This window comes from Halichondria panicea, chromosome 3, assembly GCF_963675165.1.
Source record: "Halichondria panicea chromosome 3, odHalPani1.1, whole genome shotgun sequence".
Taxonomy (NCBI): domain Eukaryota; kingdom Metazoa; phylum Porifera; class Demospongiae; order Suberitida; family Halichondriidae; genus Halichondria; species Halichondria panicea.
The window spans coordinates 358661-377940 of record NC_087379.1 but is presented as its reverse complement, the minus strand read 5'-3'; the positions used below and the strand labels follow the sequence as shown (position 1 = coordinate 377940).

The following is a 19280-nucleotide window of genomic DNA, read 5'->3' as shown; positions in this document are numbered from 1 at the left end:
CTTACTTGCACTTTATTGATCCTTGAGCAGCTGTACAGTGGTTTTCCATACCTTTGCAGGTTATACTCCAGAGCACTGCAACTACAATGTAGTGATTACCTGTCTGTGTTATTTTAGTCCACCCACACATCACAAAAATCAAAGTGAAGTAAAATACTGGCCTTATACAGACTGCTGCAGACTTTTCGCACAACTCAAGGGAATGTACATTTACTACTGTACTTTCACAGCATTTATTACTCCTTATATATTCATTTATGCTTGATGCTCTTGATGCTCGAGATCAACAAGCTGCTTTCGGCAATTTAATATGCAGCAGCATGCATGGATGGTAAATACAGGCCCTCAGCTCCCTATATACATACAAGTTTTAGCTCATATTATTACAAGTTAGCTGATGTACCGTACACCTGGAAAATTTAGCGGGTATTATAATTATTTGGCGAATGAGCTATTTGAACTTGCATGGCGGTTTTTAATTTAACGTCTTAGGCTACTACAGCAATTAGGTCCACTAATTTAGCAGTTTTAAAACACCCACCAGTTACAGATATAAGAGGTTTGCATTTTGCAGGCCATAGCAATTCCAAGTTAGTACGGCTTGTTACTGACAATCATAACAAAAGCCTATTTACTACATCGTGGTTGCAGTGCTCTTTGCTGTAACACACACACATGCACACACACACACACACAAACCACACTCTACCGTATACCTCGCTTGCGGATGCGTACCGAGGCATAATTATGCATTCACATGCGCCGCATTAAAATATAATTGGAATCGAGGCTAAGATTTAATTTGTGTGGACATTGGTGGATACATTAATACTAGTATACCAGTCCCATGTTGAAAGTGTGTCATAACTTTAGGATAATTCAGCAGCACGTTCTCTTGGAAGAAAGTGACGTACAACATACAATGGAGCTAGTAACACAGAGCCGCACTGAAGAGCAAATAATAATTATTCAAAATCAACTTCTTGGGTTTTGATTAAATGTGGAAACTTCTTATAGAATTCTTCACGCAGCTTTGGTATGAGGGGAGGCAGGCAAATCAGCGCTATGAACAGGAGCAGGACGCCATGGAAAGTGAGCAATATAAATGCAGTGGGTCCGTGGGATAACGGAGAACCATGGAATATGAATAGATAAAAGAGTACAAATCCAACCACCATAGTCAAACTGGAGAGATAAACCAGGACACGCAGCGTTTTAGTTCTGAATGACTGGTTCTGAATATTCCGAGTCAGAAATGTCAGCACCAGAACAATGACAATCAATACTCCCCTGTATCCAAACACCAACCCATAAGACCAATATGAATTGTCCCTGCATCTCCGAACCACAAAATTTGAAACGTCTTGATGAACGGTCTTTGTGTCCAGTTGCTGTGGATCGATGGCCATCCACAAAGTACCCAATAAAACATCAACACCAAGCAAGATGAATACAAAGGCCACGAGGTAGTGGTCAGCAATGAAGCGTCCTGGATTGAGATAGTGTGTGAAGATTCGATGCAGTCTCCATGTTCTAACAGCCACTGTGCCGTATGCCAGCGTGAAGGAGATGGGAAGCAACCATGCCCAGGTTAAGTTGCAGAGAAAAACTGAGGTATAATCATCTAACAAGAGATATCTCCTGAAAATGTACAGGAAGAGTGTTAATATAAGGAGATAGCACCCAATAAAGGTTATCTGACTGAGCTTGGGGCTCGAGGCTTTTACAGATTGAGAGAATCGATATTTTATCGTAAGCACATGGAGTGTTATTAATATCACCAGCTCTAAAACAGTCACAATGAAAAGAACCGCAAACACACCGGGACCAATATTGAAGTTTTTATTCGGAAATTCCCCCTCTATGGCATCTAGGTCTTCTTTAACTATGAAGTGCACACCCTCAAAGTAACCAACTTCCGTCACATTACCATCTTTTGCTTGAAACACAGATATTACTCGATTCAGAAATCCCGAGTCATTATTAAACTTTATCCTTCCTGACACCCCCTCAAAGTTTAGACCGTAGAATTCCTCGAGCACCATATCTGATAACGAAGTGTTCCCATACCGAAACTGGGTGAGGTCCATATTAGGCTCTCTAGTGCTGACTCTGTCCAAAACTACCGCCCATGCCCAGAGGGTATCGTAGAAATAAGTGGTCCAAACAGAATACGTTATGTTGGTATTGTTCTGCTCTTGAAGTCTCTTCCGAAATAATGCATCGTATTCTTTGAAGGAGTGCTTGGAATACGTTGAAGGAGCTGATTCGTTAATATGGGAGAGTCGGTAATTTATAAACGAGACTCTATTGAGAGCAGTTTGTCGCATTTCTGCCTCAGAACAGTTATAGACTTGATGGTCGAGTTCAAAGTTCACATTTTGAGCAATATCCTCGAATGTATTGCTGGTCACGATCCACTGGTAGGCTGGATACACGACCCCACGATGCAAAGCTAGACAGAGCACTTGCCGTGTGGTCCTCACTGGTGTGAAGAGTATGTTTATTCGAATGCCTTGTTGCATAATCTCCGACAATGGAATGTAAGTACTATCGTAAACTGGCGACAAATAACTACTTAACGTGGAGTTAGAAGATATGATGTCATGGAGACTTTGCGCTGTACTGGAGTAGAATTGTCGGAATTCGTTGAACAGTATTCCTATTCTATGCCAATTGTTCATGTCCATTAGTTTGATGGTTACATTCGCAAATGCTTCTGCAGATCCAAGCGTACCAAGTGAGTAGGGGAGGTTGATTCTGTCAGACAATAATGGACTGCCACCCCCATGAACATTTACAAGAGATAAAGCCTCTCGATTGGTCAATGAAGAGACTGAAAGAGATGAGCTCGAGCAGCCTGGACCAATTATACCGATTGGCATCTTGGATACACCAGGATAGTATGTAGTGCTTCCTATTGCTTCGTAAGCTCTGTCCACATACTCACATCCACAGTCACCACCAATCAGTTCAATTTGATAGCCTGGTAGAGTTGCAAGTTGATTATTGATATCTTCTTTAGCAATTTCCAGAGCCAGGGAAACTTGAGGTCCTTCAACCCAAGAGGGATCGAACAGTGGGTTGATATAAGGATAGGGCAGTAGTGTTAGGATGTACAGAGTTTGGTTCTTGCTTCCAGCTGCAGCCAGAGCGTTGCTAGCAAGCAGAATGCTAGCAACAAGCACTTGTACACTAATAGCCATCTGAATTATGATCATGAGCTTGTAACTAATTATCTAGCGTAACAAGCTAGACTATACACAAGCTTGTAGTTGTCACCCACAATAATACATGTAGATCTAGGCCTCTCTGCATGCCAGACTCTGGTATAGGTGTGGCTACCTTAGATCTACCCATAAAGAAATAAACTTCCTTGCATGTACGACATTATATGCACTGATTAGTGTGAGAGTATTGCAATGCATGGCAGCTCATTAAGGTGGTGTATAGTGTATAGTGTTGAAAGTGAGTTAGGAACTCTTGGTATATACTATGCATTTACATGCATGCACTGATTAGTGTGAGGTTGTGCATGTGCAATGCCTGACAGCACTAATTAATGTGTTGTATAGTGCAGTCCCATGTTGAAAGTGAGTTTAATATGGTAATTGTTCATAGCAGTACAGGGTAATCACTGTTTAGAGCAACACAAGTCAACAATGCCGTTTGTTGATCAGACCTTGTATTGTTCTCTTGGAATATGAAGAAAATGGCCTATATATAGTACAATGGAGCCAGTAACACTGACCTGCACTGAAGAGCAAACACAGTGACAAGGCATAATTATGCATCCCAGCTCAAGATTAGGTACATTTGCTGTATCTGAATGAAACGCATGCGCAAAATTGTCACAATTGGACTAGCCTCGAGACCAGGCAGATTAAAGTACATGTTTTAATCGGCCTGGATTCGAGGCTACACAGCCTCGATCCCAGGCCGAGTTTTCGCTTTTATAACAAGAAAACTCGGCCTGGGATCGAGGCTAGGTCTGGGTCCGCGAGACCGGACTAATAGCAGCGAACCCATACGAACCAGCCGATATTCAGGGTCTGGGTCCTCCGCAAGACTAATAGCAGCAATGAAAATAATGAACAACAGTAAATAAATAAGCAATAAGCGTGCATACACAAAAAAAAAACACCATAATAATTATTTAAAATCGACTAGAACCCTCCATCACACAGCTCTCAGTTTCAGTTTTGATTTCAAAATCAACTTCACGGGTCTTGATCAAGTGTAAAAACTTTTTTCACGCAGCTTTGGTATGAGGGGGAGGCAGGTAAATCAGCGTTTAGCCTCGAGACCAGGCCGATTAAATACGTATTTTAATCGGCCTGGATTCGAGGCTAATCAGCGTTATGAACAGGAGCAAGATAACCGCATGGAAAGTGAGATTTAAAGATCAGTGGCGTAGCCAGGCAGGGGGGAAAGGGGGCAAATGCCCCCCCTTTTGCTGGATCTCTACTACTCTGCTCAAGTTATTTTATCTGATTATCTTGCTGAGCACTCCCTTTCTTCGGAATCTTGCTGCAGTTAGCTAGCTAGTAGGCAAGTAAAATGATTTAGTCTCTAAACTGTGAGCTATTTTGGTCTAAATCTATAGACAGTTCTTGTTCTTTGCTAAACTAGCTTCTTCTTAGCCTCGATTCAAGGCGGATTAAAATACGTATTTTAATCGGCCTTGAATCGAGGCTAGCTTCTTCTAAACACCAGGCCACACCCAACTAATAGAGAAGTCAATTATGACGTCATAATTAAGAGGCATGGCTTCCTGTCAAAATTTCGGCGCTGCGCGGCTGATAAGTTTTGACCCTCTTCGGAAAAATCCTGGCTACGCTCCTGATTAAATGCATAGGGTATGGGAGAACCATAGAATAGAAAAAAGTAGTAGAGCACAAACTCAACCACCAAGGTAAGATTGGAGAGATAAACCAGGACACGCAGTGTTTTAGTTCTGAATGACTGGTTCTGAATGTTTCAAGTCAGAAATCAGAAATGCTAGTACCAGAACAATAACAATATTGCAGCCAGAGCGTTGCTATAGCAGACTGAGCTTGGGGCTCAGGCTTTTACAGATTGATAGAATTGATGTAAGCACATGGAGTGTTATTATTACAGCTCTAGAACAGTCACAATGAAAAGAGCCGCAAACACACCAGAGCCAATACTAAAATAGTCATTCGTAAATTCCCCTTCTATAGCATCTAGGTCTTCTTTAACTATGAAGTGCACACCATCAAAGTAACCAACCTCCGTCACATTACCATATTTTGCTTGAAACACAGATATTACCCGATTCAGAAATCCCCGAGTCATCGTTGAAATAATTATATCCTTCTTGACACCCCTTCAAAGTCTAGATGGTAGAATTCCTCGAGCACCATGTTTGATAGCGAGGTGTTCCCATACCAAAACTGGGTGAGGTCTATATTAGGCTCTCTAATGGCGAGTCTGTCCAAAACTACTGCTCATGCCCAGAGAGTGTCGTAGAAAAAAGTGGTCCAAACAGAATACGTTATGTTGGCATTGTTCTGCAAATTATACTCTTGAAGCCTGTTCTGAAATAATTAATGCTTTGAAGGAGTGCTTGGAATACGATGAAGGAGCTGATTCGTTAATATGGGAGAGTCGGTAATTTATAAACGAGACTCTATTGAGAGCAGTTTGTCGCATTTCTGCCTCGGAACAGTTATAGACTTGATTGTCAAACACAAAGTTCACATTTTGAGCAATATCCTCGAATGTATTGCTGGTCACGATCCACTAGGCTGGATACACAATCCTACGATGGAAAGCTAGACAGAGCACTTGCCGTGTGGTCCTCACTGGTGTGAAGAGTATGTTTATTCGAATGCCTTGTTGCATAATCTTCGACAATGGAATATAAGTGTTATCATAAACTGGCAATAAATAACTACTTAATGTGGCGTTAGAAGATATGATGTCATGGAGACTTTGCGCTGTACTGGGGTAGAATTCTCGGAATTTGTTGAACAGTATTCCTATTCTATGCCAGTTGTTCGTGTGCATTAGTTTGATGGTTACATTCACAAAAGCTTCTGCAGATCCAAGCGTGCCTATAGAGAGTATAGTACACACAATGGAGCTAGTAACAGTCACACAGAGCCGCACTGAAGAGCAAACACAGCTCAAGTAGCTGCATTTCTTTTCTCTTCACCCGAGTGAAACGCATGCGCAAAAGTGTCACAGTATAATAGCAAGTCAAGAGTATTAAAGCAGCAATGGAAAATTTAAATACTCCAAAATGTATATACAGTAAATGAATAAGAAATTAGTGTGCATACACAAAAAATACACCACAAAAAATCAAATGTAAAATCGACTAGAACCCTCCATCACAACACTTTCACTTTCGATTTCAAAATCAATTTCTTGGGTCTTACTTAACTGTGGAAACTTTTTATAGAACTCTTCACGCAGCTTTGGTATGAGGGGAGGCAAGCAAATCAGCGTTATGAACAGGAGCAGGACGCCATGGAAAGTGAGCAATATAAATGCAATAGGTCCAGGGGATAATAGAGAATCATAGAATAGGAACAGATAGTAAAGCACAAATCCAACCACCAAGGTAAGACTGGAGAGATAAACCAGGACACGCAGCGTTTTAGTTCTGAAGGACTGGTTCTGAATGTTTCTAGTCAGAAATGCCAGTACCAGAACAACAACAATCAACACTCCCCTGTATCCAAATACCAATGTATAAGACCAATATGGATTGTTACTGGAGCACGACCGAACAAAAACTTCAAACTTTGCAACACCTCGATAAAAGGTGTCATTTCTCACGACCAGCTGCTGTGGGTCGATGGCCATCCACAAAGTACCCAATAAAACATCAACACCAAGCAAGATGAATACAAAGGCCATGAGGTAGTGGTCAGCTATGAAGCGTCCTGGATTGAGATAGTGTGTGAAGATTCGATGCAGTCTCCATGTTCTAACAGCCACCGTCCCAAAAGTCAGCGTAAAGGAGATGGGAAGCAACCATGCCCATATTAAGTTGCAAAGAAAAACTGTGGAATATTCGAGATAACTCCTCAAAATGTACAGGAAGAGTGTTAATATAAGGAGATAGCATCCAATAAAGGTTATCTGACTGAGCTTGGGGCTCGAGGCTTTTACAGATTGAGAGAATCGATATTTTATTGTAAGCACATGGAGTGTTATTAATATCACCAGCTCTAGAACAGTCACAACGAAAAGAGCCGCAAACACACCAGGGCCAATATTGAATTCTTTATCTGGAAACTTTCCGTCTATAGATTCTAGGCCTGTAAAATTCACATCATCAACTTCCATCACATTACCATCTTTTGCTTGAAACACAGATATTACCCGATTTAGAAATCCCGAGTTATTGTTGAAATGTATCCTTCCTGACACCCCCTCAAAGTTTAGACAGTAGAATTCCTCGAGCAGCATATTTGATAATGAGGTGTTCCCATACCGAGACTGGGTGAGGTCCATATTAGGCTCTCTAATGACAAGTCTGTCCAAAACTACTGCCCATGCCCAGAGGGTGTCGTAGAAATAAGTGGTCCAAATAGAATACGTTATGTTGGCATTGTTCTGAAAATTATGCTCTTGAAGCCTGTTCCGAAATAATGCATCGTATTCTTTGAAGGAGTGCTTGGAATACGTTGAAGGAGCTGATTCATTAATATGGGAGAGTCGGTAATTTAAGAACGACGTTCTATTGAGAGCAGTTTGTTGCATTTCTGTCTCGGAACAGTTATAGACTTGATTGTCGAACTCAAAGTTCACATTTTGAGCAATATCCTCGAATGTATTGCTGGTCACGATCCACTGGTAGGCTGGATACACGACCCCACGATGGAAAGCTAGACAGAGCACTTGCCGTGTGGTCCTCACTGGTGTGAAGAGTATGTTTATTCGAATACCTTGTTGTATAATATCTGATAATGGAATATAAGTGTTATCATAAACTGGCGACAAATAACTACTTAATGTGGCGTTAGAAGATATGATGTCATGGAGACTTTGCGCTGTAGTAGAATAAAATTCTCGGAATTCGTTGAACAGTATTCCTATTCTATGCCAGTTATTTGCACGCATTAGTTCAATGGTTACATTCGCAAATGCTTCTGCAGATCCAAGGGTACCAAGTGAGTAGGGGAGGTTGGTTCTGTCAGATAATAATGGACTGCCACCCCCATGAACATTTACAAGAGATAAAGCCTCTCGATTGGTCAATGAAGAGACTGAAAGAGATGAGCTCGAGCAGCCTGGACCAATTATACCGATTGGCATCTTGGATACACCAGGATAGTATGTAGTGCTTCCTATTGCTTCGTAAGCCCTGTCCACATACTCACATCCACAGTCACCACGAATCAGTTCAATTTGATAGCCTGGTAGAATTGCAAGTTGATTATTGATCTCTTCTTTAGCGATTTCCAGAGCCAGGGAAACTTGAGGTCCTTCACTCCAAGAGGGATCGAACAGTGGGTTGATATAAGGATAGGGCAGTAGTGTTAGGATGTACAGAGTTTGGTTCTTGCTTCCAGCTGCAGCCAGACCGTTGCTAGCAAGCAGAATGCTAGCAACAAGCACTTGTACACTAATAGCCATCTGAGCTTGTAACTAATTATCTATCGTAACAAGCTAGACTATAATACACAAGCTTGTAGTTGTCACCCACAATAATACTCTAGGCCTCTCTACATGCCAGACTCTGGTATAGGTGTGGCTACCTTAGATCTAACCATAAAGAAATAACATAACTTCCTTGCATGTAGAGTCTACGACATTATATTCATCACCACCAGGTCACCTATCAGTACATACCTTAGGAACTCTTGGTATGTACTGTGTTTTGCAAGTTGCTTGTCATTGTGCACAGTAAATGGTATAGTATACACAAAAAACACACCATAAAAAAAAATCATATGTAAAATCGACTAGAACCCTCCATCACACAGCTCTCAGTTTCAGTTTCGATTTCAAAATCAACTTCACGGGTCTTGATCAAGTGTGGAAACTTTTTTTATAGAATTCTTCACGCAGCTTTGGTATGAGGGGAGGCAGGCAAATCAGCGTTATGAACAGGAGCAGGACGCCATGGAAAGTGAGATTTAAAAATACAGTAGGTCCGTGGGATAACGGAGGACCATAGAATAGGAACAAGTAGAAGAGCACAAACCCGACCACCAAGGTAAGACTGGAGAGATAAACCATGACACGCAGCGTTTTAGTTCTGAATGACTGGTTCTGAATATTCCGAGTCAGAAATGCCAGCACCAGAACAATGACAATCAATACTCCCCTGTATCCAAATATCAACCCATAAGACCAATACGAATTGTCCCTGCATGTCCGAACCACAAAATTTGTAACGTCTTGAGTAACATTCTTCACGGCCAGTTGCTGTGGGTCAATGGCCATCCACAAAGTACCAAATAGAACATCAACACCAAGCAAGATGAATACAAAGGCCATGAGGTAGTGGTCAGCAATGAAGCGTCCTGGATTGAGATAGTGTGTGAAGATTCGATGCAGTCTCCATGTTCTAACAGCCACCGTTCCGAAAGCCAGCGTAAAGGAGACGGGAAGCAACCATGCCCAGGTTAAGTTGCAGAGAAAAACTGTGGTATAATCATCTAACAAGAGATAACTCCTGAACATGTAGAGGAATAGTGTGAATATAATGAGATAGCACCCAATAAAGGTTAGCTGACTGAGCTTAGGGCTCGAGGCTTTTACAGATTGAGAGAATCGATATTTTATTGTAAGCACATGGAGTGTTATTAATATCACCAGTTCTAAAACAGTCACAATGAGAAGAGCCGCAAACACATCGGGACCAATATTGAAGTTTTTATCCGGAAATTCCCCCTCTATGGCATCTAGGTCTTCTTTATCTATGAAGTGCACACCATCAAAGTAACCAATTTCCGTCACATTACCATCTTTTGCTTGAAACACAGATATAACTCTATTCAGAAATCCCGAGTCATTATTAAACTTTATCCTTCCTGACACCCCCTCAAAGTCTAGACCGTAGAATTCCTCGAGCACCAATCTTGATAATGAAGTGTTCCCATACCGAAACTGGGTGAGGTCCATATTAGGCTCTCTAATGGCGACTCTGTCCAAAACTACTGCCCATGCCCAGAGGGTATCGTAGAAATAAGTGGTCCAAACAGAATACGTTATGTTGGCATTGTTTTGTAAATTATGCTCTTGAAGTCTGTTCCGAAATAATGCATCGTATTCTTTGAAGGAGTGCTTGGAATACGTTGAAGGAGCTGATTCGTTAATATGGGAGAGTCGGTAATTTATAAACGAGACTCTATTGAGAGCAGTTTGTCGCATTTCTGCCTCGGAACAGTTATATAGACTTGATGGTCGAACACAAAGTTCACATTTTGAGCAATATCCTCGAATGTATTGCTGGTCACGATCCACTGGTAGGCTGGATACACGACCCCACGATGCAAAGCTAGACAGAGCACTTGCCGTGTGGTCCTCACTGGTGTGAAGAGTATGTTTATTCGAATGCCTTGTTGCATAATCTCTGACAATGGAATATAAGTGTTATCATAAACTGGTGACAAATAACTATTTAATGTGGCGTTAGAAGATATGATGTCATGGAGAGTTTGCGCTGTACTGGAGTAGAATTGTCGGAATTCGTTGAACAGTATTCCTATTCTATGCCAGTTATTTGCACGCATTAGTTCGATGGTTACATTCGCAAATGCTTCTGCAGATCCAAGGGTACCAAGTGAGTAGGGGAGGTTGGTTCTGTCAGACAATAATGGACTGCCACCCCCATGAACATTTACAAGAGATAAAGCCTCTCGATTGGTCAATAAAGAGACTAAAAGAGATGAGCTCGAGCAGCCTGGACCAATTATACCGATTGGCATCTTGGATACACCAGGATAGTATGTAGTGCTTCCTATTGCTTCGTAAGCCCTGTCCACATACTCACATCCACAGTCACCACCAATCAGTTCTATTTGATAGCCTGGTAGAATTGCAAGTTGATTATTGATCTCTTCTTTAGCAATTTCCAGAGCCAGAGAAACTTGAGGTCCTTCAACCCAAGAGGGATCAAACAGTGGGTTGATATAAGGATAGGGCAGTAGTGTTAGGATGTACAGAGTTTGGTTCTTGCTCCCAGCTGCAGCCAGAGCGTTGCTAGCAAGCAGAATGCTAGCAACAAGTACTTGTACAATATAGCCATCTGAATTATGATCATGAGCTTGTATACTAATTATCTAGCGTAACAAGCTAGACTATATACACAAGCTTGTAGTTGTCACCCACAATAATATACATGTATATATAGGCCTAATTATTTCTCTGCATGCCAGACTCTGGTATATAGGTGTGGCTACCTTAGATCTACCCGTAAAGAAATAACTTCCTTGCATGTACGACATTATATTCATCACGACCAGGTCACCTATCAGTATATGTACAAGAGTTCATTAGGAACTCTTGGTATGTATATGCATTCACATGCATGCATGCACTGATTAGTGTGAGGTTGTGCATGTGCAATGCCTGACAGCACTAATTAATGTGTTGTATAGTGCAGTCCCATGTTGAAAGTGAGTTTAATATGGTTGTTCATAACAGTAGAGGATAATCACTGTTTAGAGTAGCATGAGTCAACATTGCCGTTTGTTGATCAGATCTTGTACTGTTCTCTTGCATGGAATATGAAGAAAGTGGCCTATAATAGTACAATGGAGCCAGTAACATGCACTGAGCCGCACGAAAAGCAAACACAGTGACAAGGCATATGCATCCCAGCTCAAGATTAGGTACTTTTGCTGTATCTGAGTAAAGCACATGCGCAAAATTGTCAATTGATTTTGGCCAGTAAAGATTATCTGGAGTGAAGAGTATAATTATAGCAGCAATGAAATTATTACACAGTATAAATGAACAACAGTAAATGAATAAGCAATAAGCGTGCATACACAAAAAACACACCATAAAAAATTCATATGTAAAATCGACTAGAACCCTCCATCACACAGCTCTCAGAGTCAGTTTCGATTTCAAAATCAACTTCACGGGTCTTGATCAAGTGTGGAAACTTTTTATAGAATTCTTCACGCAGCTTTGGTATGAGGGGAGGCAGGCAAATCAGCGTTATGAACAGGAGCAGGACTCCATGGAAAGTGAGATTTAAAAATACAGTAGGTCCGTGGGATAACGGAGGACCATAGAATAGGAACAAGTAGAAGAGCACAAACCCAACCGCCAAGGTAAGACTGGAGAGATAAACCAGGACACGCAGCGTTTTAGTTCTGAATGACTGGTTCTGAATATTCCGAGTCAGAAATGCCAGCACCAGAACAATGACAATCAATACTCCCCTGTATCCAAATACCAATGCATAAGACCAATACGAATTGTCCCTGCATGTCCGAACCACAAAATTTGTAACGTCTTGAGTAACATTCTTCACGGCCAGTTGCTGTGGGTCGATGGCCATCCACAAAGTACCAAATAGAACATCAACACCCAGCAAGATGAATACAAAGGCCATGAGGTAGTGGTCAGCAATGAAGCGTCCTGGATTGAGATAGTGTGTGAAGATTCGATGCAGTCTCCATGTTCTAACAGCCACTGTTCCGTATGCCAGCGTGAAGGAGATGGGAAGCAACCATGCCCAGGTTAAGTTGCAGAGAAAAACTGTGGTATAATCATCTAACAAGAGATAACTCCTGAACATGTAGAGGAATAGTGTGAATATAATGAGATAGCACCCAATAAAGGTTAGCAGACTGAGCTTGGGGCTCGAGGCTTTTACAGATTGAGAGAATCGATATTTTATCGTAAGCACATGGAGTGTTATTAATATCACCAGCTCTAGAACAGTCACAATGAAAAGAGCCGCAAACACACCGGGGCCAATATTGAAGTTTTTATCCGGAAATTCCCCCTCTATGGCATCTAGGTCTTCTTTAACTATGAAGTGCACACCATCAAAGTAAGCAATTTCTGTCACATTACCATCTTTTGCTTGAAACACAGATATAACTCTATTCAGAAATCCCGAGTCATTATTAAACTTTATCCTTCCTGACACCCCCTCAAAGTCTAGACCGTAGAATTCCTCGAGCACCAATTTAGATAACGAAGTGTTCCCATACCGAAACTGGGTGAGGTCCATATTAGGCTCTCTAATGGCGACTCTGTCCAAAACTACTGCCCATGCCCAGAGGGTATCGTAGAAATAAGTGGTCCAAACAGAATACGTTATGTTGGCATTGTTCTGTAAATTATGCTCTTGAAGTCTGTTCCGAAATAATGCATCGTATTCTTTGAAGGAGCGCTTGGAATATGTTGAAGGAGCTGATTCGTTAATATGGGAGAGTCGGTAATTTATAAAGGAGACTCTATTGAGAGCAGTTTGTCGCATTTCTGTCTCGGAACAGTTATAGACTTGATTGTTGAACACAAAGTTCACGTTTTGAGCAATATCCTCGAATGTATTGCTGGTCACGATCCACTGGTAGGCTGGATACACGACCCCACGATGCAAAGCTAGACAGAGCACTTGCCGTGTGGTCCTCACTGGTGTGAAGAGTATGTTTATTCGAATGCCTTGTTGTATAATCTCCGACAATGGAATGTAAGTACTATCGTAAACTGGCGACAAATAACTACTTAACGTGGAGTTAGAAGATATGATGTCATGGAGACTTTGCGCTGTACTGGAGTAGAATTGTCGGAATTCATTGAACAGTATTCCTATTCTATGCCAGTTATTTGCACGCATTAGTTCGATGGTTACATTCGCAAATGCTTCTGCAGATCCAAGGGTACCAAGTGAGTAGGGGAGGTTGATTCTGTCAGACAATAATGGACTGCCACCCCCATGAACAGTTACAAAAGATAAAGCCTCTCGATTGGTCAATGAAGAGACTGAAAGAGATGAGCTCGAGCAGCCTGGACCAATTATACCGATTGGCATCTTGGATACACCAGGATAGTATGCAGTGCTTCCTATTGCTTCGTAAGCTCTGTCCACATACTCACATCCACAGTCACCACCAATCAGTTCAATTTGATAGCCTGGTAGAATTGCATTTTGATTATTGATATCTTCTTTAGCAATTTCCAGAGCCAGAGAAACTTGAGGTCCTTCACTCCAAGAGGGATCAAACAGTGGGTTGATGTAAGGATAGGGCAGTAGTGTTAGGATGTACAGAGTTTGGTTCTTGCTTCCAGCTGCAGCCAGAGCGTTGCTAGCAAGCAGAATGCTAGCAACAAGCACTTGTACAATAGCCATGAGTTGTAACTAGATCTATCTAGCTAAATAACACAAGCTTGTAGTTGTCACAAACCCAATTTAATTAGAGGTACGTATAAGTACGTGTGGCTGGCTACCGTATCATACTCATCTATCTGATCTGACCACATGATAAAACTTCCTTGTACAGCACACTGAGCCATGTACATTATATTCACACGTCGTGCATGGTCAGACCATGAATAATTATGCATTCACATGTACTGATAGAATCAAGCTGCAGAATGCATGGACAGCAGTTTGTGTGAAACAGTTGACATTAATTTTATTCATCTAGTGTGTACCCATGCATGCAGTCCCATGTTGAAAGTGAGTTTCATGTCATCATTGGAACAATAGTATTCAGCATTGTTTATTGTGAAAGTAATGGATGTTATTTCTTCTACCACTCTGCTCACAATAACCCATTGATAATTTGGGGGGAGCATATTTTGATGGAATGCCAAGCAAAGAATCCGTCGCAAGAATTCTGGACCCACGAAGAGAAATATTATCCTGATGTTGTTTTTTCTCAGAATGTCCAGCGGTATTGAAGTATTTTGCACACCAAAAATGAAATTTGTTGAACACTTAAAATGTTCTTGGCATTCAATTAATCCTTCAAAGTACTTCAGAGTTGTAGAGTAGTACACTCTTCCCGGGTCGTACAAACTTCCTATTCTGTTCCATTGATTCTCAACCAGTAATCTCTGAGCAGCTTTAGCAAATGCTTTGGTTGAGTCAAGTGTACCGAAACTGTAGGGATAGGTGACTCGATCCTCCAGCAGCAAGGAACCAGCTCCATGCACAGTGATCAGAGCAATCTGATTGTTTCCAGTTTCCAGTGAGGGAAGATACCATGATGGTAGATGTAGAGCAACCAGGGCCAACAATTCCAGCAATATTCTGAGCACTGTAAAGAGTATTGTTTATAAAAGCAACTGCAGTTTTAGTTCCAATATTACATCCACTGTCTCCTTGGATTAGCTCTAGTGTGTAGTCAGAGAGTATATCTGTTCTGTTGTTAATTATGTCCACTGCTAATTGTTCAGCCAAGATCAAAGTAGGCCCTTCAGTCCAGGAGGGTTGAGTGACCACTGGGTCTGGGTAGGGCAGCAAGGAAAGGATATATAGAGGTTGTTTTTGTGAGCTTCTAACTACAGATAATACAGCTATGACACAGAGCAACTAGAGCAGCCAGTTTTGATACATTGTAGCTAACCTAGACATCACTAACTATTCTGTGGATTAGAGTTGAGACATCATGATCCTAATAGCTGTTCTCTTGCCAATTTTGGAAGAAAGTGGCTATATACAATGGAGCCAGTAATACCGAGCCACACTGAAAAGCTAACACAAGGCATCCCAGCTCAAGATTAAGCAGCTGCATTACTTTTGTTGTACGTACACATTCTTCCCGAGTGAAAGATGCGCAAAGTTGTCATTATTAATTTGTATAGGTAAGGACAAGAGTTCATTAGGAAGAGTACGCAACTCCAATAGACTGTGCACAAAAAGCATTCCTCCACTCATAGGTCACAGATACTAGCTGTTGTAACCGCAACAAGTAGGAAAGGCAATGAATAAAATTAGTAACGCTGTTATTCATTGCCTTTCCTACCGCAGTTGTAAATGAATAACATTAGTGATAATCATCACTATGTTATTCATTGCAAATTTGGCTTCACAGTTTATACAACAGCATGCGGTTGCGACATAGGACTGAAGGAACGCCTACTATGGTTTTAAGTGGAGTTGCGTACTCTTCCTAATGAACTCTTGGTAAGGATCATTAACTGGACTAGTAGTAAGTGAAGAGCATGATCAAAGTTAGCCTCGATCCCAGGCCGATCCGTCTCTAATTGAACGCTAGGTCGCCTCGAGGAGGCGACCTAGCGTTCAATTAGAGACGGATCGGCCTGGGATCGAGGCTAGATCAAAGTGGGTACGACTAGCCTCGAGACCAGGCCGTATTTTAATCGGCCCTGGATTCTAAGGTACGACAGGAAGTGATGTACAACACTTTACATTCCCTAAAAGTACTTAGCCTCGAATCCAAGTACACAGATGGCTAATTCTGAGGTGTTTTACATGTTTGTGTGGGTTCCTACAGTAACGAGATTCCTATCAGTTATAATGTGATTTTATAATGCAATTAGTGGTCTATGCCCACAAGGTGCTTACACAAACCTAATGCAGAAAGAACAAACACAAAAGGTTATTTCCAGTGCAGATATTAGTACTGCACACAGTAGCTGAATTGAAGCTTTTGTAGCTTCTCTGCCTGTTCTAAATGGCTGAACACAGTGACAAAAATAAATAGCTTGTCAGCTGACCCCGATATGCTGATACCTATAATCTTAACTAGAGACAAATTATTATGTCTCCAAGTTTTGTAGCATGATTTCATTATGTCTGAGTGAATGTAAATAATACAACAGGAATATAACAAAACTGGAACATGATTGTGTCTGATTATGATGATACAATGAATAAGTGTGCATACAATAGTGATACAAAAATCATATGTAAAATTGACTAGAACCCTCCACCAGAACACTTTCACTTTTGATTTCGATTTCGAAATCAACTTCATGGGTCTTGATGAAGCGTGGAAACTTTTTATAGAATTCTTCACGCAGTTTTGGTATGAGGGGAGGTAGGCAAATCAGCGTTATGAACAGGAGCAGGAGACCATGGAAAGTCAGCATTATAAATACAATAGGTCCGTGGGATAACGGAGAACCATACAAAAGGAACAAGTAGAAGAGCACAAATCCAACCACCAAGGTAAGACTGGAGAGATAAACCAGGACACGCAGGGTTTTAGTTCTGAATGACTGGTTCTGAATGTTTCTAGTCAGAAATGTCAGCACCAGAACGATGACAATCAATACTCCCCTGTATCCAAATACCAATGCATAAGACCAATACGAATTGTCCCTGCATCTCCGAACCACAAAATTTGAAACGTCTTGATGAACGGTCTTTATGTCCAGTTGCTGTGGATCGATGGCCATCCACAAAGTACCCAATAAAACATCAACACCAAGCAAGACGAATACAAAGGCCATGAGATAGTGGTCAGCAATGAAGCGTCCTGGATTGAGATAGTGTGTGAAGATTCGATGCAATCTCCATGTTCTAACAGCCACTGTACCGTATGCCAGCGTGAAGGAGATGGGAAGCAACCATGCCCAGGTTAAGTTGCAGAGAAAAACTGTGGTATAATCATCTAACAAGAGATAACTCCTAAAAATGTACAGGATTAGTGTGAATATAATGAGATAGCACCCAATAAAGGTTAGCTGACTGAGCTTGGGGCTCGAGGCTTTTACAGATTGAGAGAATCGATATTTTATCGTAAGCACATGGAGTGTTATTAGTAACACTAGCTCTAGAACAGTCACAATGAGAAGAGCCGCAAACACACCGTGGCCAATATTGAAGTGTTCATCAGCAAACTCACCCTCTATAGCATCTAGGTCTTCTTTAACTATGAAGTGCACACCATCAAAGTTACCAATTTCCGTCACATTACCATCTTTTGCTTGAAACACAGATATTACTCGATTCAGAAATCCCGAGTTATTGTTGAAATGTATCCTTCCTGACACCCCCTCAAAGTTTAGACAGTAGAATTCCTCGAGCAGCATATTTGATAATGAGGTGTTCCCATACTGAGACTGGGTGAGGTCCATATTAGGCTCTCTAATGACAAGTCTGTCCAAAACTACTGCCCATGCCCAGAGGGTGTCGTAGAAATAAGTGGTCCAAATAGAATACGTTATGTTGGCATTGTTCTGAAAATTATGCTCTTGAAGCCTGTTCTGAAATAATGCATCGTATTCTTTGAAGGAGTGCTTGGAATATGTTGAAGGAGCTGATTCATTAATATGGGAGAGTCGGTAATTTAAGAACGACGTTCTATTGAGAGCAGTTTGTCGCATATCTGTCTCGGAACAGTTATAGACTTGATTGTCGAACTCAAAGTTCACATTTTGAGCAATATCCTCGAATGTATTGCTGGTCACGATCCACTGGTAGGCTGGATACACGACCCCACGATGGAAAGCTAGACAGAGCACTTGCCGTGTGGTCCTCACTGGTGTGAAGAGTATGTTTATTCGAATGCCTTGTTGTATAATCTCCGACAATGGAATGTAAGTACTATCGTAAACTGGCGACAAATAACTACTTAACGTGGAGTTAGAAGATATAATGTCATGGAGACTTTGCGCTGTACTGGAGTAGAATTGTCGGAATTCATTGAACAGTATTCCTATTCTATGCCAGTTATTTGCACGCATTAGTTCGATGGTTACATTCGCAAATGCCTCTGCAGATCCAAGGGTACCAAGTGAGTAGGGGAGGTTGATTCTGTCAGACAATAATGGACTGCCACCCCCATGAACAGTTACAAAAGATAAAGCCTCTCGATTGGTCAATGAAGAGACTGAAAGAGATGAGCTCGAGCAGCCTGGACCAATTATACCGATTGGCATCTTGGATACACCAGGATAGTATGCAGTGCTTCCTATTGCTTCGTAAGCTCTGTCCACATACTCACATCCACAGTCACCACCAATCAGTTCAATTTGATAGCCTGGTAGAATTGCATTTTGATTATTGATATCTTCTTTAGCAATTTCCAGAGCCAGAGAAACTTGAGGTCCTTCACTCCAAGAGGGATCAAACAGTGGGTTGATGTAAGGATAGGGCAGTAGTGTTAGGATGTACAGAGTTTGGTTCTTGCTTCCAGCTGCAGCCAGAGCGTTGCTAGCAAGCAGAATGCTAGCAACAAGCACTTGTACAATAGCCATGAGTTGTAACTAGATCTATCTAGCTAAATAACACAAGCTTGTAGTTGTCACAACCCAATTTAATTAGAGGTACGTATAAGTACGTGTGGCTGGCTACCGTATCATACTCATCTATCTGATCTGACCACATGATAAAACTTCCTTGTAGCTGC

General features: G+C 41.4%; 5 protein-coding genes across 5 annotated transcripts; all 5 read right to left on the bottom strand.

The window, feature by feature from the left end:
* Window positions 1-965: 965 nt before the first annotated feature.
* Window positions 966-3206, bottom strand: LOC135333066 (gamma-aminobutyric acid type B receptor subunit 1-like). The gene has a single exon (XM_064527997.1). The coding sequence runs from the start codon at window positions 3204-3206 to the stop codon at window positions 966-968; it is 2241 nt and encodes a 746-aa protein (XP_064384067.1).
* A 3009-nt stretch (window positions 3207-6215) lies between these two features.
* On the bottom strand, window positions 6216-8745 carry LOC135333419 (gamma-aminobutyric acid type B receptor subunit 1-like). The gene has a single exon (XM_064528378.1). It carries the CDS (start codon window positions 8614-8616, stop codon window positions 6331-6333), a length of 2286 nt encoding a protein of 761 aa, XP_064384448.1. The 5' UTR covers window positions 8617-8745; the 3' UTR covers window positions 6216-6330.
* Window positions 8746-8920: 175 nt separating this feature from the next.
* Window positions 8921-11326, bottom strand: LOC135333453 (gamma-aminobutyric acid type B receptor subunit 2-like). The gene has a single exon (XM_064528423.1). The coding sequence runs from the start codon at window positions 10357-10359 to the stop codon at window positions 9013-9015; it is 1347 nt and encodes a 448-aa protein (XP_064384493.1). The 5' UTR covers window positions 10360-11326; the 3' UTR covers window positions 8921-9012.
* A 552-nt stretch (window positions 11327-11878) lies between these two features.
* LOC135333414 (gamma-aminobutyric acid type B receptor subunit 1-like) lies at window positions 11879-14471 on the bottom strand. The gene has a single exon (XM_064528374.1). It carries the CDS (start codon window positions 14303-14305, stop codon window positions 12005-12007), a length of 2301 nt encoding a protein of 766 aa, XP_064384444.1. The 5' UTR covers window positions 14306-14471; the 3' UTR covers window positions 11879-12004.
* A 2221-nt stretch (window positions 14472-16692) lies between these two features.
* LOC135333415 (gamma-aminobutyric acid type B receptor subunit 1-like) lies at window positions 16693-19267 on the bottom strand. The gene has a single exon (XM_064528375.1). It carries the CDS (start codon window positions 19126-19128, stop codon window positions 16828-16830), a length of 2301 nt encoding a protein of 766 aa, XP_064384445.1. The 5' UTR covers window positions 19129-19267; the 3' UTR covers window positions 16693-16827.
* Window positions 19268-19280: the final 13 nt, after the last annotated feature.